At 42.6% G+C, this 25,486-nt stretch overlaps 1 protein-coding gene across 7 annotated transcripts in view; it reads right to left on the reverse strand.

Annotated features, from left to right (window-relative positions):
- The window catches only part of KANK1 (KN motif and ankyrin repeat domains 1), a 1,603,545-nt gene that overhangs the window by 69,678 nt on the left and 1,508,381 nt on the right, over positions 1–25,486 (reverse strand). For all 7 annotated transcript variants that reach the window (XM_069625753.1, XM_069625752.1, XM_069625751.1 and 4 more), the window contains 5 exons: positions 20,827–20,932; positions 19,656–19,877; positions 15,596–15,683; positions 8,382–8,601; positions 6,791–6,933 (listed from right to left, as the gene is read on the reverse strand). In XM_069625753.1, coding sequence (XP_069481854.1) covers positions 6,791–6,933; positions 8,382–8,601; positions 15,596–15,683; positions 19,656–19,877; positions 20,827–20,932 — 779 coding nt within the window. The remainder of the gene's footprint in view (positions 1–6,790; positions 6,934–8,381; positions 8,602–15,595; positions 15,684–19,655; positions 19,878–20,826; positions 20,933–25,486) is intronic.

A 25,486-nucleotide genomic window follows, 5' to 3' on the forward strand; every position in this document is an offset into this window, starting at 1 on the left:
AAAGGGTGCACCTAGTTTGCAACAGGGCTATCCCTGAGATGTTGGTAAGAACGGAGACCGATATCTATACTGAAGTGCTGTTAGGGCCCAAGCCTGGCTTTTAGTTCAAGGTTTGGCTTCAGTCCCATCCAGCTTGCGTACCTTGGTATATGGTATGTCAAGTCAGAGGGCCCTTCAGCAACTTCGCATGGATCGCGCCCTTCGGTTTGATGTGAGCCCAAGGTATGTTGTGCCTTAAGTCTGGTTCATTGAAAAGAGCCCCCAAGCAAACATGGTACAGAGGCTTCTCATGATGTGGTAGCTCACGCTTGAAAACCCATGCACTAGACAATCCACTTCCTATCCCTCCTTCAGTTTATCAACCAGATGGCGGACTTACACAGAGATGCACATTCCAAGTCTTGGGTGCAAGATATGAATACTAGTTTAAGGTTATAGTTATGGTTAAGAGAGACATTGAAAGAAAGTGCCGGCCCGGAACTGAGGCTGGGTTTCTTTGACCTGAATACATTCTATTTTTCCCCTTCAAAGTGTGACTCCGTTCTTCCTGACCCAACAGAACTGGTGACGAGACTTGGGGCTGCTCCAAAACAGTCACAATTGTACAGACCAGTGGCAGAGACTAAGTAGGCCACTCAAAGTGCTGGGTGGCCACGCCAACCATGCCCAAACATCCGCCAAATGGCACTTTGCACTTTAATACAGGCACTTGGCACTTAATTAGATCTTTGACAATTCTGCTGCAAGTCCAAAATTTGCTGCAGTATGAACATATTAGCTTCTAAGGAACGGAGCACTGGATTGCACTTAAATCAGTAGCACCAGGCATGTGCATGCCGGGGTACACAACATGATTACCAAAAACCAGGAATGTTACAGAGATTCTAATGCATCGTTAATTGAGGAACAAGACAGAGACTCAGCATCCATTTAAAAAAAAAAAAAACATTGTGTGTATTGTAAACACAGTATGGATTGTATGTTTGTATTGATTATTTTTGCTAGCAGTGAACCGTTTGTTCTTTTGGAAGTTAATGGAAACATTTGTTCTCAGGAGGTTAGCTCAGGTGCAACGCCCTCGCCTTGGAAGACAATGCAGAGCAACACAGGTCTGCGCTTAGAAACCTCTGGGTATTAAGCGCGTTATAAATAGCCAATTACAACTGAGTTTTTCAGTATGCACTTTATTGAATAAAAGATGAATGAATGTATACTACTTTAGTTTTTCATTCAAAGTAGAACTTAAAACAATATTGGACAAGCCACTAGAGATTACTAGTAGGCATTTTCAAAATAAATAAATATAGCACCAGATCAGAGGGCAGAAGACATGTAAAGCTATAAACATTACAAAATCAAATTAAATAAATTCATCCATACATTGTGTTTTTTTTTTAAACTTCCGCCAGTGGCAGGTGTGGATGCCAGCCTTGTAAGACAACTTCATTGGAAAGGTAACCCTTAAATCGCTTACTCAGCGTACCTGGTAGCGGCCCGGTACCAAAGCCTACCTCTAGTTTTGGGTGGCAGTGGGAAAATATTGAAGTCATAGCACTTAGGACCCTGTGTCCATGGCTACTGTGTTTTCGGTTCCCTAGGAGACACAGCTCCACTGTGCTGTGTTTATTAACGTATTTGGGGCTCAGACACAGTGAGCCCCAGAGTACATACAGTATTATGGAGCAGAACACAGCTGAACAAAAGTTAAATCACATTGTTCACCTGCTTGAACCCTTCAGACAACCCAACAAACTGGACATTTTCAAAATATCCTTGGTCCTCATTTGTTTCACCTCTACCCACAAGAGACATCTGTGAGCTGGAAAGAGCAGGAAAAGGTTTTCATCAAATATGTTGATGCCGTGTAGGGCCACATTTACAGCTCAGAATGCATGATGCTCTACTGTACCCACTGTCTAGGCACAGAATGGCAGAGAATCTTTGACCGGCCTCCCAATGACCTGGCGATTGGGGACAATGGAAACCCTTAAGTTAGAAGAATCAGCAAAGTAGATAAACCGTAAAGAATGAAGGTTAATCCCATCATGGAAAGGTAAAGGATTGGCACCAGAAACAGAACAAAGGGGAAACCGTCAAGGACAACGTTGTTGCATGGAGAGGTTTGGAGGCCAATTGCTATTTTGTTGCACAACATGAATACAGAGAATCAGGGAGACTCTCTGGGTCAAGAGTGACCTCGCGGTGAACCAACAAACGAACATTTTCATGGAATTTGAACATACTGTGGTTTGCCTAAAGGAACTAGAGCTAAAAGAAAAAGAAAAAAACAAATAGTGAAGCTTGACCAGTGTGAAGGCGCCAAAGAGGAAGGAAAACATAACCAAAATCGGGAGAGCATTTGTACCAGGAGAGCATTTGAACCAGGTAGAAATGCTAACGGATTGAATGCGTTCACTGGCAAAAAGCACAAGCAATACCTCAGATGTGCTAGCACACATCACCTAAGGAATGACAAAGACTGCTATGGCTTAAGAGTGTGGTACAAAAGGGCACTCCGCTAGATGCCACAAAAAATTCAGAAGCCATGGCACAAATGAAAAGGACAAGCAGTCAGAACCAGTAATAATGGTGAGTGAAGGCTGTGGTGAAGCATGCAACAAAACAACCAAGACACACCTTACGCATAAATGCCCATCCATGGTATAGAAACACGATTAAACACTCAAACAGAAACCCAGAACCGACTGGTTGAATGAGCTTAAAGGACACACTGCGAGAATCAGAAGTCAATACTCACACTTATGGTGAGAAACTGAGATTTTGGGTGAGTTTAATTCAGTTGTAGAAATCAAAGGCGGGCACACACTGGTGTAGAAGTCACACAAATGAGGGAATCGTCTTGGCTGGGACGACCAAGCAAAGGTAGGTACAGAATTGGATACAAATGCTGAAAAGGTCATGGTAATCAGTGAAGAAGTTTATTTGATAGATGACAATGTGGCTCTGAACAAATGTGTATGAACCTATTTTGAGAAGAAATCGGGTGCTTAAATGGGTTTTATCATCAAGGCTGATGCCGATGCCCAGCGCATCAATCCCATTAGCCTTCGGCAATGATGTCAAAGAATTGGAGAAAATGCAAGAAGAAAGTCTAGAACAAGCTGATGTATAAGAATGGGTAAGACCATTAGGGGTTGCGCAGACATAGAACAGAAACATTACACTGTATCGCACCAAGTGAACTAAATAAACTGCATTACAAAAGATTCCCACTACCCAAAAGATCAAAGTTGCTTAGCAGCATTGGTTCACCTGACTTGCTTTTACTCGGCCTTTATGCCTGTATGCCACCAGATAAAACTGCACAATGAGTCCATGGATATTACAACACTTATTACTCCTATCGGTCTAGTCAATGTTTGTGGGGGCCTTTTGGTTTACTAACAGCCGCTAGTGTAGTCCAACAAATAATGTACTGAATAATGGAAATATTAAATGAGCTGCATGGTGTGGTTACAGGCCCCCACCTGCAGGCCAGAACTTTAATAATTGAGAGCCTTGTTGCCAAAGAAGTAGAGCACACGGGAAGACAATTGTGCTTTACGAGTTGCATTTATGAAGAACTCTAGTAACAACCCCCAGGCAATGCCTCCTCACAGCAATATAAAATCGCCAACTGAACTCTTCAGAACCGTTAGTACAGGATAAGTGAACATTCCCTTCCCCGCATTCCAGGTTCCACAACCTGCGTTAAGTGCATCACAACACAACCAGCAACAAAGGGTCCTGTGGGAAATCTCAGAAGCGGGCCTGCTAAAGGATGTAGAGGCAACCATACGCAGCAGAGCAAGGTGGAGCTGGCACAGAGGTGGAACTTCCACCTAACGCCAAGATGGCTGCCATGCTTCTAAAAACCTTGGGAAGTTCGACCTGCAGCGGGAAGGGCACAGGAAGTAATTAATCAAATGAGCCAATGTGAAGGCCCCATACAAAAAGTAAACTAGAAGAACGAATTAGTAAAAAGTAAAGAACGTGAATCAAAAGTAGAGTTCGAAATTGGCGGGAACCGAGAGCTATTTAGCTCCTGCTTCTAGCTTCGGAGGGCCTGGTTAGTGTGAAACCATCAGTTAACAGGAGATACTTTTGACTCCCATGCCAAACCACACTTAGCCTCGCACAACAGCACATGAAGGGTACCAACCCAAAATAAATGCACTTAAGCTCAGCGAACGGTATAAACCGAACTGAAGCTGCCACCACCACATCACAGCTCTCTTGCTCTTTCTCTGTCCTACTAACTTACCCTACCCTCTTGCCTGTTGGAGCAGCTAGAGCGCCAGGGGACCACTCTGGTGGGGACAGTGTGCGGTATTAATAGCCTTTAACATTAACATATGTGATGTTAGCTCTGTATGTTTGGTAATACGAATGAAGAGAAACATAGGACGCATTGAAGGGAGGTTTAAAGCAGACTGGAGCATACATCATGCACATAAAATGTGGTGCTTTCATTGCATGCACAAGTTAGATCTGCTGCACGCTGTGTTCTACCTCCTGGTTCCACTGAGGTAGCTCCTGCCTACCGGGTGATGCCCAATATCAAGGGCTGCTTTTAGCTTCTGCTCCTCAAATCTTATTTTTCACCCCTGAAGGAGTTAATAAAGATAGGACCTATGTAAACTAAGAGTTCCATGTGTTAATATCCCTGCAGAAATATCGCCATAAAAAAATATCGGCATATTTTTGCAGAGATATTAAGCCATGGGACCTGTGGGGGACACCCCCGCAAACCCCATATTTTTGAGTGGGGGACACCCCCGCAACCCCAGTCCTATTTACCCCATAAATTATCCCCACCAATAATATCGGCTATGGCCTTACCCCACTACCATATATATATAGGGATATTATTGGTGGGGAGAATATTACCCGATACCTGTAGAAGATGGAGAAGGAGTAGCAGTTCCACAGAAGCCAGCAGCAGATGAATCGAGAGGCACAGACATAAGGGGCCTTAATGGAGAGCTTGATTCATTAACTGATGTCCAAGAGAGGAAAGATTTTGGATGCCCCAGAGTCAACTGGAATGCCCCAGAGAAGGCAGACCCTTATCGGATGTCCTAGGCCCGGGGCTGGGCAAATGTAGCTACCTGAGTGCAATACAACTTCTTGCCTGTGAGAAAGATGCCATATCCATTAAAAATGAAAATGCAACAGTTTCTCTCATTAGTGGGAAGGCCACTATATATGCCTTATGAGTGAACTACGGCACTATAACGATGGACCAGTCACCATCCTCCTTGCTGGATTACAATGAGCAAACTAGGCACTTTATCCATGTGAAGAGGAAGTGCAGCAAGTAGGCAGCTACACACGCTCTCCGTGTGACGAGCCATAGCAAATAAGTGGCGAGGCGTGAAATCCAGGAGACTGAAAATTAAGACAAGAACTCTGTTTTTTCCCCTGAGACTGTGTTGAGATTAGATCAAATGGGGGAAACCGTATCACTCTCTAGAGAGGATAGAAAACCTGGTGGAGACCAGCATCGCTATTAGAGGAAGGCTCCTGATGCTTTGTTGTTTGACCAACCCTAGCACCTATTTAATTCCAGCAATCTGAGACGGCAGTCACTTGTTTAGTAGTATATTCAGAACCATCAAGTCCATTAGGCATTTCCCAAGAATCCCCTCCCTTCATCCTTACCTAGGACAGCAAACTGAAGTGTCTTTGGGAAGCATACCTCCTAAAGGGAGAGACATCACGTCAGTCTACAGAGAAAACACAGATTTATTTCACTAAAGACCCTTTGACACAGCCATACCATTTTAGTGTTGAGCGTTGTCAGAGGAATTTCTATTTTATTGTAGATAATCCGAAGAACCTATGTCCCCTTGCTATTTTTGAATAAAGCACGTGTGAAGAGTTGCTTCGTGTGCCACATATTTTGTTGGTCCTTGGCATACATTCCTCCCTGAAATGATGGACACCCATTCCACCAATGTTGAGGTAACACTTAAGTCCCTGTTCTGTTAGGGCAAGGGGTGTAGCGCTGTGGAGATGCAACATTGAAATTTGGCTGTACCATCCCTCAATTTACACACGTACTAAGGCCGCACTAAAAACATGTCTTGAAACTCTCAGTGTAATGGCACAATGCAATCCCTAGTCAATTTCCTTGCCTTTATGGTTTATATCACACGCATTGCCAGTGAGAAGCACTATCACAGGTTGTGCTTTTGTTCAGTGCACTGTTGATATGTTTAATGTACAGCCTGTTGAAATGAGCTCTTGTGTACACGGCATATGTTTAAGGTTTTAGAGAAACTCATGTCCATTAGTGTAACCTCTGAGGTACGTTTGCAGCACAGGTTGCAGCAATAGGCACACACCCCCACCACTGAAACATCTCAATATAAGCAAAGAAAGGTTATCTTTAACATTTGAATTTCAAGGCATTTGTTTCTTTTTGATTTCTTAATGTATTTTAAACACGGTTCATTTTTAATAGGTTTATACATATAGAAAGGTTCCCCGAGGGTCACATTTTTTATTGGTTAGAATGTAAGGCACCAGTACCACCACAGAGTTGATAAGTATTGAGCATATATCATGCATTGCATACATTAAAGCACAGAATGGAACATTTTGAAAATACAGAATTGTACACAATGCAAAGATTTTTTAGAACGTACGCCCACTAAAACACAGATTATGTATAAACGGACACGCAAATAATGAGCTGCCTCAATATTTGTAATGGCTGTGCTGAGCGAGAGCCTGACAAAACCACAAACAAGGCTGTGTCCCATCTAGAAGGGGCAAGACTGACCTGGCTGGCCTTGGCATTCACGTCACCGTAACTGAAGAGCTCTTCCACAATCTTCATGTCTTTCTCAGCCTCCACCGCCGCCAGGGCAGCCAGCATGATGGGAGTGTAGCCGGCCTTGTTCTGGTGATTGACATTGCAAACATCTGAAAACGGAAACACGGATTTTTTCTTTTCAGTGCCAGTCATTTAGAAAGCAGCAATTGTGCCACTGGACTGAATGTACTCTCACATTAGTATAACCCATTAAATTATGCAAGTATTGGCCATATAATGAAAGACTTTCAATGGAAATGTGAGCAAATTGGAGTGTGTGTGGGCTGGGTACGTGAAAGGGAAAAACGTTTCAATGGAAAATGTCACTTTTATCTGGTTGCTTGAATACCATTTATTTCAACACTGGAGTACATAACGTTTTATGCTCGTTTACAGAAAATATGTTAGTTTTCCTAGGAATACTGTATGAAAAGTTATATCAACAAGTCAAAGCAGAACGAGTACCACAAACAGTACATGGGGAATCTTGGGTTTACAAAACGGACCACAATATTCAAAATGTGAGATTAAAATAAATGTAACCGCTTACTTGTGTCTTCTCTAAATCACCTGCCCGTTAACAATCATTAAAATAGATGCTGAAATACATCATCTGGGGTAAAAACATATGCTCTATCAAGCGCTGCCAGAATTGTCATGTTTCCTTTCAAGCACTGTGAGCACCATCTATTTAAAAATGCCAACTGAATACTTTCATAGCCTTAGGCAGGAGCTCTTCCAAGTACCGGATAACGCACGGTTTCTAACTTCACCACACTATCATGGTGGAGCATTGCCTGCATGCTGGTGTAGTTGCATGGACGTGCTGGAATATCATTTTAAAGGTTACCCTGAACTAAGCCAGGACCATACACTTACCAGGCACCCTATACTACAAGCAAATGCAAGCGCTAAAAGGGTGGGTCACTGGATAGCAGTGGGATGTAGATGGGATACCTTGGACTTTATTTCATGAGCTGGTTCCTTTGCTGCGTTTTGCTTCCTTGCACTGTTGGGTGACCCGTGGGAACCAAAAGCTAAGATACGAGTGATGGGAGGCAAACATTGAATGAGATTCTGAGGTTTGGGTCTTGTTCAATGCACTTGTTGACCACAGGACCCTTTGTGGTATGGGCGCAAATAATCTGAAGATGGCTTCCAGGGGTGGAGATAAGGGAGGCACTGACAATTGGCTGAACAGTAAATCACCCAAAACAACACTAAGCGCAAGTGAATGCAGATTCTTGTATTTCTTTGAAACTGCTTAACTTTACTGAATATTACCAGCCTGGCGACGGGAAACATTCATCAGCACACGTGATCTATGAAAGACCCAATGTTGGAGAACCTTTCGTACATACATCCAATGGTGCAGTAGTAGAAGAAAGCAATGCATACAAAAGAAGTTGTAAAGGGCTATCTTATTTGCCACAATAGCACATCTCATTCAAATTGGTCTAGTATTTTGCTTGCAATTCCCCATTTAAAGTTCGATCATCAGTTACACCGGGCAGCGTTCACAGTACATTAAAGATGTATCTAGAAAGTGAAGACCTACCTGCATCTAGAAGGAGCTTCACAATTTCAAAGTTGGAGTGGGAGACACTGTAATGGAGAGCGGTGTTTCCGTTGCCATCGGACATGTTTATGATGTGCCTGAGGATGCCCAATGAAATCTCCTTGAATGTGGCTATGTAGTCTCCCACCATTGCAGGAACAGCAGACTTCTGACTCGAAACTCTGAACCATTCGTTTTGGATGGCGTTCAAACACAGCCTCTGCCAACATCAAATCAGACATTTTTAGCCAAAGTTCTCCAGTTACAAATACAAACAAATTTCCCCAAATTCAAAATCTGTCTGTGCTAAGATGTAATTGAGCCAGCATTGAACGCTTTCTGAAAAACAATGACTAGAAACGTTATCCTCTGATTTATTTGACCCACTGGACCATTAGCTCTGCAAAGCGGATCAGAGACCATCTCTTATAGCCAACATGCTGAGAACCAACTGACAACATAACTCCCATGCAAAAATAGCAAATTCTGTTTAAAAAGACATCAAAAACGACAAATAAAACAATAATGCTGTTATTAACACCAACACTACTCGTCCTACTAATAGAAGCAAATATATTTTCTCAGAGCAAGTGTATGTATACTGTTATGTCTCACACTGCAAGTCAAATAACTTCTAGGTGAAATACAAGGTCTTCATTAAAGTAGAACTGTCTGGTTTGGGTTGTGAATCCAAATAATGGATAAGAGTCTTGGAACCCTCAACAGAGAACTCCATCAATGAAACCTTTATGGCAGTCATGATTCTCGTGTGAACAAAATGGATACAAAAAAGGGCAAAGAAAATAGATTTGTTCTTCATGCTAACGTTAATCTTCTATTTTCCAAGTATCACGCATGTATCCTTCAATTCCTGTATCAACAATGCCTCCTCTAATTCCAAAGAGCTATTTACAATACTTAGGGAATTGGAAGACCCCATCTCACCCACAACCCCATCCATCTCCAGAAAAGTATGGCGCACCACTATATAGAACACACTAGCCTCCAAAATATTCACACTTCAAGACAACATTATAGCCAAAGGGAACTTACTGGCCAACAAGAGCACACCACCTTCAGCCATAAACAGTGATTCTGAAATCATAGCCAGTTCAAATTTGCAATGGTTACCCAAGACCAGGTCCTGAACACCATCTCCACTTTAAAACCATCTTACTGTAAAGGAGACTGCTTTCAATGCTCACTTAGTAAAACTATGCAGACCCACGCTTTCACCCATCATCACCAAATGTATTAATGCATCTTTCTGTACCAACTCTGCCCCTGCAGTATCAAGGAAGCCTGGGTAACCCCACTCCTCAAATAAGTCTTTGGACCCCACCATCAGCACCAATTACCGGCCCAGAAGCACTGTGCACTTTCTATTACAAATAATCAACAAAAAAGCCTAGTCCCAAATACAAAAACATCTGGAATGTAACCAACTACTAGGAACTAGACAATCTGGTTTCCGGACCAATCACAGCACAGAAACAGCACTACTGGACCTTAAAATCCAAATGGACACCATAAAACGCTGGCAAATTGTGCATACTACTACTATTAGACCTTTCTGCCGCTTTCGATTTGATGGACCATGACAAATTGTGTAATACGCTAACTGAAAACTTCCAATTCTCCCATGAAGCCACCCTATGGGTCAAATCATTCCGGGCAGAACGTACCTCTAGAGTTGCCATCGGTAAGGAATCTGCTGACCCAATACCAGTCCCAATAGGCGTACCACAAGGATCATGCCTTTCTCCCACCCTCTATAATGCCTATACAAAACTACTGTAAGCTTCTACCCCTTCTAATACCTACCTTGAACTCCTCATCAGAATCATCGACTCAGCCGAGCTAGTTGAATTGTACAATGCCACTATGACTCTAGCTTTAGACGCTATTGCCCCACTGAAAATGCGGTAAAGTAAACCGAAAGCCCACCTCAAGGCTTGGTTCACCCCCCAGCTAAAACCCTGCGTGCAGAGAAAATAAACTGGTGGAGAAATCTCCCCTCCAAAGAAAACAAACTCGACTTGATTGAAATATCTAGTAAATACAAAGCTGAAATTGTACGGACTAAAAGAGAAACGTACGACGACAGGATCAATAAAGCTTCTTCCAGCACCAAGGAACTTTTTATGATTCTAAGGGAAATGGAATCCCCTATAGCCCCTGAAGATCCTTGCATCAAGGATAAAGTATGGCATAACGACATACAAAATGCTCTGTCAAATAAAATTGTTACCCTCCAAAATAAAATTGCAGCCAAAAAACTTATCACCAATTTAGACTCATACCTTGAACTCAAAGTACACCTACCCAACCGCCCTCTTAAATTCAAATTCTCACAAGTCTCTACTGCTGAGGTTGAAAAGATTATCGCATCGCTCAAGCCCTCAAGATGCCATGGTGATATATGCCCAGCCCAAATAATCAAAGAAGCCGCCAGAGACTTGGCCCCATTTATTACTAAATTAATTAATACATCATTTCACACCTGCAAAGTCCCAACTTACTTAAAGGCCGCCTGGGTTCTACCCTTTCTTAAAAAAAGCGTCACTGGACCCAACCATTCTACCCAAAGCTGTAAAGTATGCCATGGTGAAGCAGAAGTGACTTCTTCGCAGATGAGGTGAGGAGGGCTTCACAATCCTAATAGTGCAGACATGCTGAGAAGTAGTGGCTGGATTTTCCATAAATGGTAAGCTTTTTCCCAAAGAAAGCTTCAGCTTTCGCAGGCAAAGTGACGGTGTGTGTGTGTGACCGGATGTTGGGGACTGGGTCTGTCTGGTCACAGTCCACATCACTGCCATGTGTCTGCTACTGGATGATCACCAGCAGCCGATCGAAGCCCCATCTCTCTGCAAATCTCAAGAAGACCTTCATCAGTGATTCAACCCCTGGACTGGTGGAAACAACCAGCCTGTCCTCTGCTTGGATATACAATCGCTTGAAGCTGTAGAGGAGGTCCCAAATAAAGCCTGCACTCCAACCGCCCATTTCGAAGTACCAGGAACATTCACACCGAAATATGTGACGTATGATGAGCAAATAAACCAGCAGTGAGCCGCAGTAGGGCTCTGTCCAGTACCCATCAGAAGAACAGCACCTATTGAAGTACCAATACCAAGAAAACCATGGACAGTAAGATATCCATTAAGAAAACTGTATCAACAAAAGAAACGAAGATCATCCGAGTACAGTCCCTGAAGAAACTAAAAAGGTCTTAATGGAAGACGAATGGTGACATCACAAGAACCTAAACTGACTCACATGTAGAAGAAATGACGACCAGAGAATGACAAAGACGAAACCCCATGAATAAAGGACATCATGAGCCCAAAGTGAAAGGGCGATGTCAAATGCAGAAGCTTAAGCCACAAGCATGATGAAGATAGTGGACCAGTTTATGAATGTACATATGCTTGGAAGCGCAAGAAAGCTAAGAAAATCGTGCAGCTTGCTATGCTTAGCTACCTCAACGAAGCACATTATATAAGCATATTTCCACTTTGCACAAGAAGCAGAATAGATCCAAGGGTTACTAGAGGCCACACGAGAAGAGCTTCATATTTAGCAAAATCTAGAATAAGCGGCAGAAACGAAACTCAGCAGAGGCAGACCGTGCCAGGAAGACCAAGGTCGTATCAGTAGAATAGACAAACAGTAGCTACAATTAATTGAATAAACAACAGAATATCCTGCTTCAGAAAGATTGAGATAAGAAACTGGAGGCAGGGGGTGGGTGAAACAAAAATCAAATACACAAATTATGTGAAGAAGAGGCAAATTCAAGGTGTCTGAAGCATGTGATCAGCAAGCAGAAATGGGACTTTCACACCTACGCATGGCAGCAAGCCAGGTGAAGATATCAGAACTTTTCCAGACAGAAGATGGAGTTTCGATGCCAACCACAGTGAGATAATTGACACATGGCAACTAAAGTGATGATTGATTGTAACAATAATTGGAGGAAGGCCGGAGCAGCTAAGGGGCACCCAGCACCTGGCCAACCATTCTGCATGCTGCTAAGCAAAGTGGAAAAGTATGGGTGGAGTTGATGTTAACCCAATCATACTGGACCAAGTAAGCTAGGATCCTATAGTTAGTAGAACTAATGAGACGTCGTACTTTTATTGACATCTACAGTAGCCATTTTGAAGGTAGATGCTTAGATGCCCCACCTGACTGTTTACCCAAGCCCCTTACTCCGTTACCATATACAGATATAGTACCTATACTAAAGTTACCTTTTCCTAACCAATAGAAATGCATGCCAATTTTAAGCATTAAATGTCAATGACGAGTTTTCAGTATAAATGTTATGATTTTTGTGAATATCGTTGGAGTTGTGAAGCGAGAAGGAAGATCACGCATCCGCTGATATTCACGAGACTCCCCGTTTTTTGTACTTGTCATTAAATGGACTCCCTTCGCCAAACCGTTGAGTTGTCCTTATTGATTGCTGTTGAAGTATATATCCCCATGCATCTGACGGGTGCTGCTATTTTGTCTTAAAGTGCTTCTGAGCAAACCCCGACTCTATGTGCCGGTTGGGGTCTTCGAGCACAAAGCCCTCAGAACAGTCCTGTACCAATCTGGTGGGCTAGCCAGACTATGTCCTTGGCTACTTCGCTGCAAAGTACCCCCCCTCGCCCATGCTGAGACTGGGGACTCTGCAGATCTTCATCTTATAAAAGAACCATTTCTCTGAAGTTACAGCTCTCCACCACAAAGAGGGGGTCTTGGAGGACCAGTTTATTTTTTCTCACAAGGACTGTCTTCTGCCATTTTTGTTCAAGTGGCCATCGCTGTCTGCATCACGTCGTGGGAGTACCCTAAGGTCATCACCGGAATAATGGTCTTGAAGTCAATGTGTTCTGAGTGTCCAGAATCCAGAATGTGGTCCATCGGATCACAGAACCAGAACTAGCTGACCCAAGAAGTGACCTCTGCTCCCACGACCCTTCGGGCTTCCTCCAATGAAACCAAGGTACAAATCCAGATGACCCAATTATTTCAGGGACTTCAATGGTGGTCCCCGAGTGACTAAGTGCAGGGAGTGAGTAACCCTAGCTGCTTTGCTCTCCCCGTCTCAATTGGGTTGTATGGGGGGTAAAGTCCTAGTCCTATAGCTCTCCCTTGCCTAGTCCTGAACTGTGGTGTTCTGGCCTGGTACCCTCCCCTGGGTCTTGCCTAAGGTAGTTGGATTGGAAGACGGTCTTTTAAAAAGACATACCTCTTGTTTTTACTAAACCTTGAAACTCTTACAGCTACACCTCTACTGGCTCAAGTCAACACTTTTGCACCTTCCTAAAATAGACTTCTACCCCCTTGAAGACTATTAGTGGGATCTTTCCTAGCCAGACAAGGAATGTTTAAGGTTAGAACCTTTGTTGTAAGGTTTTGTATTGTGGTTGCTAACTTCTGTCTTCTTAACCTATTATTTTTCTATGTCTTGATCATTTAACTAGTTCTATTTCTTCATTCCCTTGCTTTGCTAAACTACAGTACATTGGAAAATATTTCTAACTGTGTTAAAAAGTAAATTTCTAGCGCTCTGGGCAGAGCACCCCAAAGTGAGTTGTCTAAGGTCTAAACAAATAACTATTTGTGTACATTCTGCATAACCCATTATATTTATTATTATTAACAGTGCTCTGTGTGTGCTTAACTGAACCCTTCACCACTCTCACACCCTCCTGAGTGGAAGCCTTGCTGTTCAGTCACACTAGCCAGATAGGAGTTTGGCTAGTCATTACTTTTTGTCTCTGTTCAACAGAATAGGTTGGCCTCTCACGGTGGATTCTGAAAATCCATTTTAACAAAGACCTTCACAAAATGTTTACGTTTCCCCCTACATGACATTGAGCAATTATTGCATGCCAGATCACAAAATGTGTGCCAAAGTGAGCCCTTTTCACCAATCAGGTGCAATCTATAAGGATTTGCTGACAGTGTCAAGTTATACCCATTATTTTGGAGGTGGGAGTCAGAACCACACTTACAAGTAACTTTTACCTGGATGAACGTACACCAAAACAGGGCTTCTTTGTGATTTGGACCCATACGTGCAAGGGCAGTAAAGCATTGATGTTATAGTTTTGCTTAGGGGCGCAGTAGTCTTAGCCAGGTCCCTGTACGACTGCAGGTCTGCTTGGAACATACCGTAGTAACGGGAAAGTGCATTAACAGTTGTGGCAATGGATGTTTGGAAGAGCACTATTGCAGGATATTTCAGACTGTGTATTTGTAGAGTCACAGATTAACAAGTACTTTCATATTAATAAATTCAACCTCATGTGTGCGCAAGGGGGCCTTCATTGGGCTAGAGATTACGTGTTACTCCAATGAGCATGCTTCCGAGGAGCATGAGTGTGTTTTCTTAAACTACATTAGCTGGGAGCCGAGGATGCTAGAACAATCCCATGAAGATTATCTTTCGAGCCACACACATGATTCTCAAAGTAGCTTTCTTTGACCAAAACATGAAAAATTGTGTATGTGCTTCTTCCTATTATTAACTTAACTGTTAGAAATGCATACTTAAAGGACTACATCCACAGATGACAGAAGTGAATTGTAGTGGATATTATGACATTTGGGATTGCACTGAATCATCACTCTTGCAATGTGCACACACACACAAACTATGCATGGGTAGCAGGGCTACTATAAACTAACTCCTGAACAGGCGGTTCAGGCATTCCAAAGGGATTTCTAATTCTAGGTTAGCTTAAGAAAAATGGGAGATTTTTGTTGGTTAGTTGGTTGCTTTATAAAGTATTTTTAATCCTGATCTGGCTTGCCTGTGGCAGGGTAGGATTAGGATGGCTTGACTGGACAGCGTGCAAGATTGTACTATACCTGAGCCGGGTGTTTGCTGTATACATTGAGGATTTTAGTTTCTAATACAGCAACTGCATGTTTCAAAAGTATGCCATTGTACATTTTTCCAAGGGCTGTTAATACTTCCAGGTAGTAGTCGCTAGACTTTAGCTACGTTTCCCTTCACAAATGGATGCTTTACATCTCTCTCGTGCTTAAGGTAAATGTTTGAGCTAGACACTATAACGTCACAATATGATTACAATAGGGGAGAACTATCAGAAATTGCTGGAACTAAGTTTAACTATGTAACAGAGCAGAATTTCTGGCACAAACATTATTAGGAAACAATAGGTTCCATCTCGGAAGGTTCAGCTTACCACATCTTTGCTAGCCAAAGCCTTGGGGTCATTAACATTGTCTTTCAAAGTATTGCAAGCCGACAACATCTTCTCACTTAATTCATACCTGGGTAAAAAAGCAAAATGCAAAACGCAGACTTAATAGTATTCCTGTTCTTGAAGGAGGGACACAATAAAACATTCAATGTGCACAACAGATGAAACAACTCAGGGGAACAATGCTTCAAAATGCACCCCATCAAATGCTTTGCTCGTGAAACTAAATTGCAGGGACTCTTTAGAGCTCCAGTGCTAAACAAGAGAATGATGAAATAATATGCAAAACTGCTCATGTAAAGGGGTAAACAACATTGCAAGGTTTTAGGTTGGTTGCCTGTCCTTCTGTATCTCCTCATAGGACCATACAAAAAGGAGCACATAATTCAAATCCAGTGGCTTTGCAAACACAAAGCAAATTCGACAGACCAGTTTCCAATTTCACAGCTTCAGGAAAGCGGACAGAGAAAGTCGCTTGTATACAGAAGCCCACCAATTGCTCCTAAAAGACATTACCACAGACTTCAATGCTACTTTGTAGCATACGTGGTCCAAATAGAGCTATTTTAATCATTACAATTGGTCCAAAATAAGAAATAGTTTTATTTAGGTTTTTAAACCTTAGATGTTGCCTGTTCTGTATGCAGCAGACATCTAATGCCAGCGGGTAATGTTATAAAGCAGCAAGTTTGAGTTGCTTTGGAAAGAATATTCTATTATAGCCTTCAGATAATGCAGACTGAAATCCATGTTCTGGCACAGGGACGCTGCTTCTCTGATCTAGACAAAAAATAAATAATTCTGGAAACATTTGTTCATGTTCTGCTGTTTACAATGAATCAATTGCCCTAAAAATATAACTTTCACAAAGGAATGAGAAAATGAACTTTGCGCGAAAGAACAGATGCTTTTAGCTGAGCATTTCTGGTCCTTGCTTACTTTGTGCAAATAACACTGTCAACGTTACATTTAAATTATCCAACCTTAGTCCATCATATTCAAGCTAAATAAAAAAGTTAAACTAATACCAGCCTTATTGAGCTGGAAGATCAATCAAAACCAAACTGCAAGGTGGGTTGATGGTGCACCAAACACTACTGCAATTCTTGTAATAAACAAGCAGGGCAGAAAGATGCTCTTAGTGGAGAGTTTAATTCAATATCCTAGCCACCTTATTACATCCTATACCTCTCATTAAATCCTTACCCATTTTATTACACTAAATATATGGAAATGTACCAACTTAGCATGCAATACTGCTCACTGTGATGAGTAAACTGGCGACTCCGACAGGAAACCTACATGCGGCGGATTGTTGCAGGGACGGGATGTGAGGGGAGAAGGCGCCGCTGTGGACCGACAGTGCCAGCAGGAGAGGCATGGAGAGTGGACCTTGCAGTGGCACTGAGACCCTGCAGCCGGGAGAGGAGTTTTGCCGGACGTAGCGCATTTACAGTGGAGAGAGCAGAAGTGACGCTGCTGAGGAAAGGCCCTAGCCTTAGCCGCAGCTCAATGCAGCATACAAGGAGGACTAGGTTCAAATCACACCTCACACCATACGGAGACATTTTTTTTGCTGATATAATAAACATGTCCAAGCCCACACACACAGCAATAGATATATAAAAAATGGCAATAGTAAAAAAAATAAAAGCAATGTAAGAAGTTAACATCTAAATTACTAATGAACCTAACAGAAATTTGAACTAGCCGAGGACCAGAGAATGAACACCTTACCTAAACCAATAAGAAGGCAGCAGGAAGAGGATGGGCAAAGTATAAAAGGCAGCCCCTCATTGTATGTTACCTTTTCCCCCCATCTACTCTGCTCAGTATGTATGTGATGTCATGAGTGCCTGGAAGTGGAATGTTGTGCGAGTGTCTCTGCTGGTTGTTCTCTGAATGACGGTTGTTGAGAGGTTGGCTTAGAGAGAGGGTGGCCGGTGGATTTTCTCCTATGTAACCTGTGTCTTGTAACCTGATCCTGTTCTTATCTGCACTGTAACTGAAGTAAAGAAGTTTCTCTTGTACCTGAGGCTCTGAGTTATCAGTACAAAGGTACTTTTCAACACCTTCAGTTGCAGGCTGTCCCAATCAGGGCAAACACCCCTGAAGCTCCTGGAGGCTACAGAGGGAGAGTAGCTGCTGGAGAGGGGAATCTCTGTCTAGAAGAGGAAGAGCCGGCTGACAAAGGAGGCTACTTGCCTGAGAGAAGCCAACCTGCAAACCTACTTGGGAGAAGACCCTGTTGTGCCCGGACTGGTTCCAGGGGAGGAAGAATTGATGAACCCCCTACCAACTGGAGAGACCCTGACAGAAAAGAGAAGGCTGGGTGATCCAGGGACCCTGCCGTGAGGAGGAAAGCCAAGCAGGCGAGTCCAGTTTGTGCATTGCATAAACAGCTCACCCCATCCTCCTTCATAGTGCCGTGAAAGGGTCAGAGTGGTGGAAGCAGAGTGAAGATATCCCAAGAAAGGGAGAGAGAGAGAGAGGAGAACATTCCAAGAGGGGGTGAGAAGAGAATGCCCAAATAAGGGGTATGAAAGCAGAGAAACCTCAAGGCAGGGTGAAAGCTGAGATGCTCTAAGGCAGAGCGAACCCAAAGAGAAGCCTCAAGGTGGGGTGAAAGCTGAGACACCCCAAGGCAGGGTGAAACCAATGAAAACCGCAAGGCAGGGCGAGAGCAGAGAAACACCAAGGTGGGGTGAAAACCAAGATGCTCTGAGGGGAGGGAGGTTAACCCAAAGAAACCCCAAAGTCGGTTGAGAGCAGAAAAGAAAGCAGAAAAACCGCAAGGTGAGGTGTACCAAAAGAATATATCCCAGGAGGGGAGTACAAGAAAGAAAAGGTCCCAGAACAGGAGTAACCACAAAGAACAACCAGACGCAAAGATGCAACCAAAGGGGGATGTCGAGGGGGGCGTAAGGGAAATAAAAAAAGAAACTGAATTCCAAGTGAGGGTAAAAGGACTAGATATAAGCATGGAGTGGAACAAAAACCGTGAAACCCAGACTGAAAAGATGGCGAGGAAGAAAAAATTCCCGGCCATTGGCTGAGCACCTTAGAAAACCTTGTCCAGAAGAATCAGAGTGGGCAAGAACCTGTCGGCAAGAGAAACACAACTAGAAGGCAGTCAGACACATTTTAATTGTTTTAGTGTCTCTGGCTTATGTTTGTTAGTTTCACAGGGAAAGTAATAGGCTAAGATCGATTTTGGGCTGAAGACTGTTTGTTAAATCATCCTGACAATAGTACACTTTCTTTGAACCTTTGGTTTAGAATAGGTAATGGACCTCTTATTGGTGGGGAACGATTTAGTTTATTTTCTTTTAAGCTGACCAGGAGGTCAATATAACTGTCAAAAAGTGAATACATTCCCTTGGACATTATACCGATTTGTCTGAAATCAAGAACTGCAAAACCATTCAACAGAATTTAAAGTACAGGAAGGGAGGGTATGCGCCCTCTCTACTTTAACGGAATAAGAGGTTACCAACTCATAGCTTTATCATATAATGGAATTTTAAGTTGAATCTTTATGAAAATTAGCAGAGCACAATATTTGAACATATTTTAAATTCAGATAGAATTCAGTGTCATAGTTTACTCCCTTGATTGAACCCCAATACCAAGTTTACATGTGAGCTATTAGGCATTTGTGCACTGCATAAGAGTTAATTTGTTAAATTAATATTTTATACAAAGAACAATTTGAAGACAATTTCAAGAAGGGGTAAATTGCAGAACGGTGTATGAAGGAGCCCAACAAGAACTAATGTGAATGTTCATGCAAGTGTAATCTTTACATTTCAGTTGACTGAATGTAGCTGGGTGAAGCACCATACAGAGAACTAGGAGATGGACTCTAATGACACGGGGAACCTGAAATGGAGGTGATGAAAGCCCTCCTAAGGAATCGGTCCATCCCAGGGGAGCCATTTTTCATATTTGAAATCTTCGTTGACTTGTAGGAAGAGCCCGTTTCAAGACTTACTGCAAAGTTAATTTACTAAATAGAATTCAGCAAATCAAAACACAGTACCTTTCTCTAATTTCCACCTTCTCTGCCTCCTTCTCCTCAATGTGCATCTTGGTTCCCTCATTGGCAGACTCGACATTTTCAATGTGAATACCATCAGCCCCACTCAAGCCCTGGTGAATTTCTATCACTTCAGCATTGAAACATTCCACCCTCTGACCCTCATCCGACTCTGTCGAGGTACTCTCATCAGAACTTGAATCATCACTCGATGTTGTCTCATACCTGGGAGAGATAGAAAAGGAAAACATTATCAACATTCCCCTTGATTACTATTATTGCATCTGAAGTACATCCTGAAAATGAAGGTTTCATTAAAAAAAAAAAAAAAAAAAGAGATAGTCATGGATGAGATGCTTTTCTAAAGTGGTTAATGCGTCAAAACACAAACATCCAAAATGTGTGCAAGCACCAAAAGCACCGACTACAATGTATGAAGAAACGAAAACAAGCTACATAGTCTAACACATATTGCACCAAATTGGCAAGGAGAAGAAGTGTGCCACATCGGTACAACTAAAACTAACATTAATATGTCCATGTGAGGTTGTGCATGCTTTTATTTAATAGTTTTATGTTCTACTTTATATTTAGCTGGAAGGTGAAGAAAGGAGTTTGGGTGATGAGGCTTTATTTGGAGTGGATATCACCGAGCCCAAATAATTTGTTCTTTCATCACTTTACTCTGGTAACATTTGTTGATCAATGTCAATGTCTTAAAGGGCATTAATACAATACCTATAGTCCACAAGTTCATCCAAATTAAATTAAATTGAGCCGATGTGAGCAAGGCCCTGTGCCCACTAAGGATTTGGAAAACGACTGCTGATGCCAGTATGTTGCGATACAACACAGAACGAGTAGCAGGGTAAAGAGCATGTGGCAGAAGCCCCTGACAACATGTTAACTGACATGTAAAGATATTTGGAAAAAAAGTAAATTAACAAAAGGATAGACAAAGGAATTGAAGAAAGAAGGAATGCACAGACTGAGTGAAGGTCTCAGCTAAGGATTGAATGGAAAGACAGTGAGCCACGGCAACATTGGTGTAGAGAGAGAAGGCAGAATGAAAGCAAGCTCATTTAAGAGAACAAATGTAAATTGATTAGTGGAGAAATGCAATGGAGAAAGCGTAGTGAGGCCAGAATGGAGGGGGAACGAAGCTACATCTTACCCTCCATTTATACCAACAAACTGAAGATTCTTCTTTGTGTTACTTGACTCCTTCTTGCCATCTTTCTTTTTCATGATAGATTTTAGGGTATTCAGATTACCTGTCACTGAAGAAAGTATATATACAATAAGAATACACAAACATTGTACAATGTATGCATATGCTATTCTAAAACAAAGCACATCATTCGTAAAAAAAAAAAATGGAGATGCTGTATGACAGAGAGGAGACCCTAATGATCATTTCTGGCAGTCAAGGTTTCCAGGAACAAAAGAGATTTTTTGGGATTAGACCAGAGTTACCAGGTTTCTGCTAACTCCGAAGTAGGAAGCTGTGCCATGCATGATGTCACGGAGGGCTGAGCAGAGTATATAAGCTGCTTTTAGCTTACTGAACTGTACTTGCTCCCAGACACTAGACACAGTCTAGTGTTTGAGAAAGGGCATGTGCACGTCATTTAATCTCTTAGCCTAACTGAAAAGATGACAGGAGTGAAATGATAGTCCAGCCCATTTGATGAGCAGCAATTACCCTTGAGATGGATGGGGATGCAGACCTTCCTCATACATCAATAATAAAGCCGGCTCAGGAAGTTGCCAAAAGGAAGACTGTTTTAATGTCAATTATCTAAAACAGGGAGCATAACGAACATCAAAGCAATCGATCGATCGATCTTCAAACTCAAAGTACTGTAAGAAAAAACTGCACTTTTATAATCAAAATGTGTCATCAATGACGTCTAAATTACATGTGTACTAAAGTCATCCTACATGGCAAACAAAAAAAACGTATAAGCATGGGCAATTGGTTCTGAGTAAACGTCTAAGTATATGATCCATAATAGTCTAAAAAGTGTAACTATGTGATTGGTTACTTAAGATCAGGTGGGGCAACTAAGCCCTCCCTTCAAAATGACCACTATGAACGTCACTAAATACACAACGTCCCATTGGTTTACACACTATAGGCCCCCTGAATACGCAGGTCCTCTACAATTTGTTGGCACTCTTTCCACCTTCAGTACTTTTCCACCTACGTTAGCAGCCTGCACGATGGCCATCCAGATGCTGGTGAGGTTGCCTTAACTTTAGCTTCCCACCAATTAGCATATCAATCCATCATCACCTCAGTGGTCTACTGTCAATAAGGCCTTTGAACTTCGTCCTTGAGAGTGTTCTTTGCTCTGAGAAAATTAGGGAGTGAGAAGCACAGTCTGCCTTCATGCGTGGGTGTGACCATCTCGTTCATCCAAATCCATGCTTCGATGTGACTAGAGACCATAAAATCAAGCCTTTTGTGTATTTTAATATTATTTTCTAATAGACCTCTGACGTCTTCCTTGTTATGTTCATTCCTTTTGAACGGAGGTTTGTTATTTCACATGATTTTGTATCCAAAGTCAGTTTATTCCAGTTTGATAAGACCTTGCCTTCTTGCCTCGCCTTTCACTGATATTCTGCTTGAAAACTCATTCTGCTTTTTACCTGCGACACACTGAACTGAGGCCTTTTGTTAATGTCCAACCTGCTATAATACGCTTAGTGGAAAACTCCATAATTCTCTAATTCTTATGTATCTATATGTTGGCGCTTGCCACAGTATATTTACTATAAGCTTAGAGCTAGCTTCACGATTACTTTGCTGCTTGCGTTTCTTCTGCATCTATAGACGTGTAAAATAATTGAATATCTTCATCTTTTCCTGTGGCATAAGCTTCTTCACCTTGAGCACAAGATGTCACTTATCCCTGTTGCTTTCTTGATGCCTTATAGAATATCTGCATTCTCTAGTCACTGCATCTCTTTTATGTACTTCATCTTCAGCTCCATATAACATATACATGGCAATGGTTAGTGATACTACCATTCATCCTTGCCGTTTATTGGCTCTGCTTCTTCAGGGATTTCATTCAAATGGCCATCATATTTCTTTGTATGCAGATATGGTTTTCTCAATGGGTACTTTGGCTCCCATATTCTCTTGGGTACTGACCCTTTCACTGGTACTGGATTGAGTCCATACTCTGCTCTTTGTCGATTCAGCTGTTCTGTGTACGTCACATACTCTGGTTTCCAGCATACAGGTAAAAGGGGCGGGTCGATTGAGGTGGGGGTACTTGGCTCCTCCTCTACAGGAGGTTGCCCCTTTCACAGACACGTGTTGGTGTATCACTGCTACTAATGTTGCCAATATGGTTTTGCCATTGGGTTACCAAACAACATGTATCAGACATGGTCCCTGGTGATCTGCAGCCATTAGAAAACTGGTGCTACAGCTTGGGAGTAAAGAGGCATCTCCTCTCTAAGCTATACTAAATTCTCAGTTACATCAGCCCCAGCTTCTGTACTCCTTTCGACGCACAGTAGATTTAAAAGAACAAGTGAGAAGTGTAGGTTTAATTCTGGTAGAGACTCCAATATTCCAGGAAATGTAGGATGTCTCCTTATGGTACAGTATGTGAAAGGGAGTACAATGGGGCTAGTTGGATCAAAGGGTATGAGAAAGGGGTCTTAGTACATAATAAATAGCTTACTTACCAGCAATAGTGTTTCTGGAGCTTGTTTATTTCTCTTTTGAGTCCCATGCTATGCATACTCCGCCATCTTTTACCTGATATAGAGTATTAGAGATGTTTACTGAAAAGGTAAAGACACGGCTTTACAGGGGCTTTCTGTCCCACTATATCTATACTAAGTGTACAGATACCCACACTGTTACTCTAAGTTCTCCCCCCCCCACCCTCCAAGATAGCTGGTATTTGTGCATGTGGGTTATTTGTGCATGCATTCCCCCGTATTCCAATAGCGCCCGGGATGGGTGGGCACATGTGACTTTAAAATCGCTATGAGCTCCCGAAAGATTATTATTCTAAGTAACATGTGTTTTCCGGGGCTTATGAATCTGTTTTAGTTTCAAATGTGATGCATAGATTAATGAGCAGTGGTGTTCCTCGTTGGGGAGTTTATATTAGGTATAGTTGCAAATGTTTGGCACTGCTTTTCAGGCATCAATGCAGAGATGTGGCATGACTGTGAATGAGCCTAGACTGTAGAGAGGTGTTCGACCAGTATGTTTCGCCAAGTGTGGGTTTTATAGGGCCAGTCCCAATTTCAGGGGCCCTTTGGACTCTACGAGGTCTATTACTCCTATTGCCAGTGTCACTCACCCATTACAATTTCCAGTTCTGCCTAATCCTGTATTTCTTAGGCCCTTGCTTTCTGGCACATGATGTGCCTTGATGCTGGTTTTTACAGTTTTGGTCTTGAACCACTTACACGCCTTAAAAATGGTCACTACACAATTACATAGCACACGTCTCGCCAAAGGATAGAGCAACCCTTTCACATCCAAATTAAAAGCATGTTATCTTCTCCAAGGCAAGCTTTTTCTATATCCCTTGGTTATCATTTATTTAAAAAACATATGGCCTTGGATAACCAGCACTTATTGCTTAACTACTGAAGAATATTGAAGCGATGATGATCACGAATTGCTAACAAGTTGAATTGGGTAAAGTGTCGAGCCGCACTCAATCTTGACAACTAATAGTTCAGATTACTTTTTATGGATTAAATAGAAGTATAAATGCGTATGGACATCAGTACAAGATTTTATATTTTTTCAATTAGGGGCATGTAAGGATCTGGTCTTATCCTGCAACCTAATGGAATCTGGAGTGAGTGTCATGATTGACAATGGAATGTTACTGGTTAGAATGTTTATGTGTGACTTGTGTTCTCTTGAGGGAGTTGAGAGATGTAGCCTGAGAGAGAGGATGCCGGTGCTTGTCTATGAGATCTGGACTTTACCATCTGATGAATAATGACTCTAGAAACTGGATGTTATGCTTGGAAACTGATTAAAGAAGTTACTCATCCACACCTTGATGTCAGAGTCCTTTTGCTAAAACACAGAACTCCATATTGGCAACGAGGATGCTGGCTGTGCTGGGGGGGCAGCACAGACGAAGAGACAAGCACCACCCCCCCAAACCATGGAAGACCCTCTCTCTCTCTCAGGTAGGAAGAGCGCTTAATGCTATAGGCGCAGAAGGGCCCAGCGCAAAGGGCACAGGCACAGAAAATAAGGAGCCAGGGGTCCAGCTGGTCTGTCAGTAGTTAGACAGGTCAAGCACAGAGAAAGTCAAGAGACTTTAGCAGGGCTGAGGGCCCAAAGACTGTTTTAAGGGGTTGGTAACCCAAGCTGCGACATGGAGGGCTTGGTGCCCAAGGCAGTAGCGATTTGAAGAGGCCTGGGGGTCTAAGTTAAGCCTGGATTATTAGGAAGCCATGCTGCGCAGCTGGGGGGCTGGAGCCCAGGGCAGCAGCATCAGAAGAGGTTATAAACCTAAGCTGCACCAAGAAGTGACAAGGAGGTTGTTTGAAGGAGTTTGGGCTAAAGTACAAAGCGCCTGGAGCAGAGGAGGGTCCTTGGGGCCATTCCAGCGTTTGAGGGGGCTTGGAGCCCGTACCTGCATCTAAGGGACTTGTAGCCCGGGAATACACTTTGGGGCTTGGAGCCCATGGCACAGTTGAAGGTGTTCGGTGTCACAAATGTGCCAATATGCAGCAACACCATAAGGGAGTTAGAGCCCATTACAGCGCTGGAAGGGGCTCTTAATTCTGGCTTTGCTGAGGAGAAAAAGGCTGCATATATCAGG

This window comes from Ambystoma mexicanum, chromosome 6p (assembly GCF_040938575.1).
Source record: "Ambystoma mexicanum isolate Mex_15411 chromosome 6p, UKY_AmexF1_1, whole genome shotgun sequence".
Taxonomy (NCBI): Eukaryota; Metazoa; Chordata; class Amphibia; order Caudata; family Ambystomatidae; genus Ambystoma; species Ambystoma mexicanum.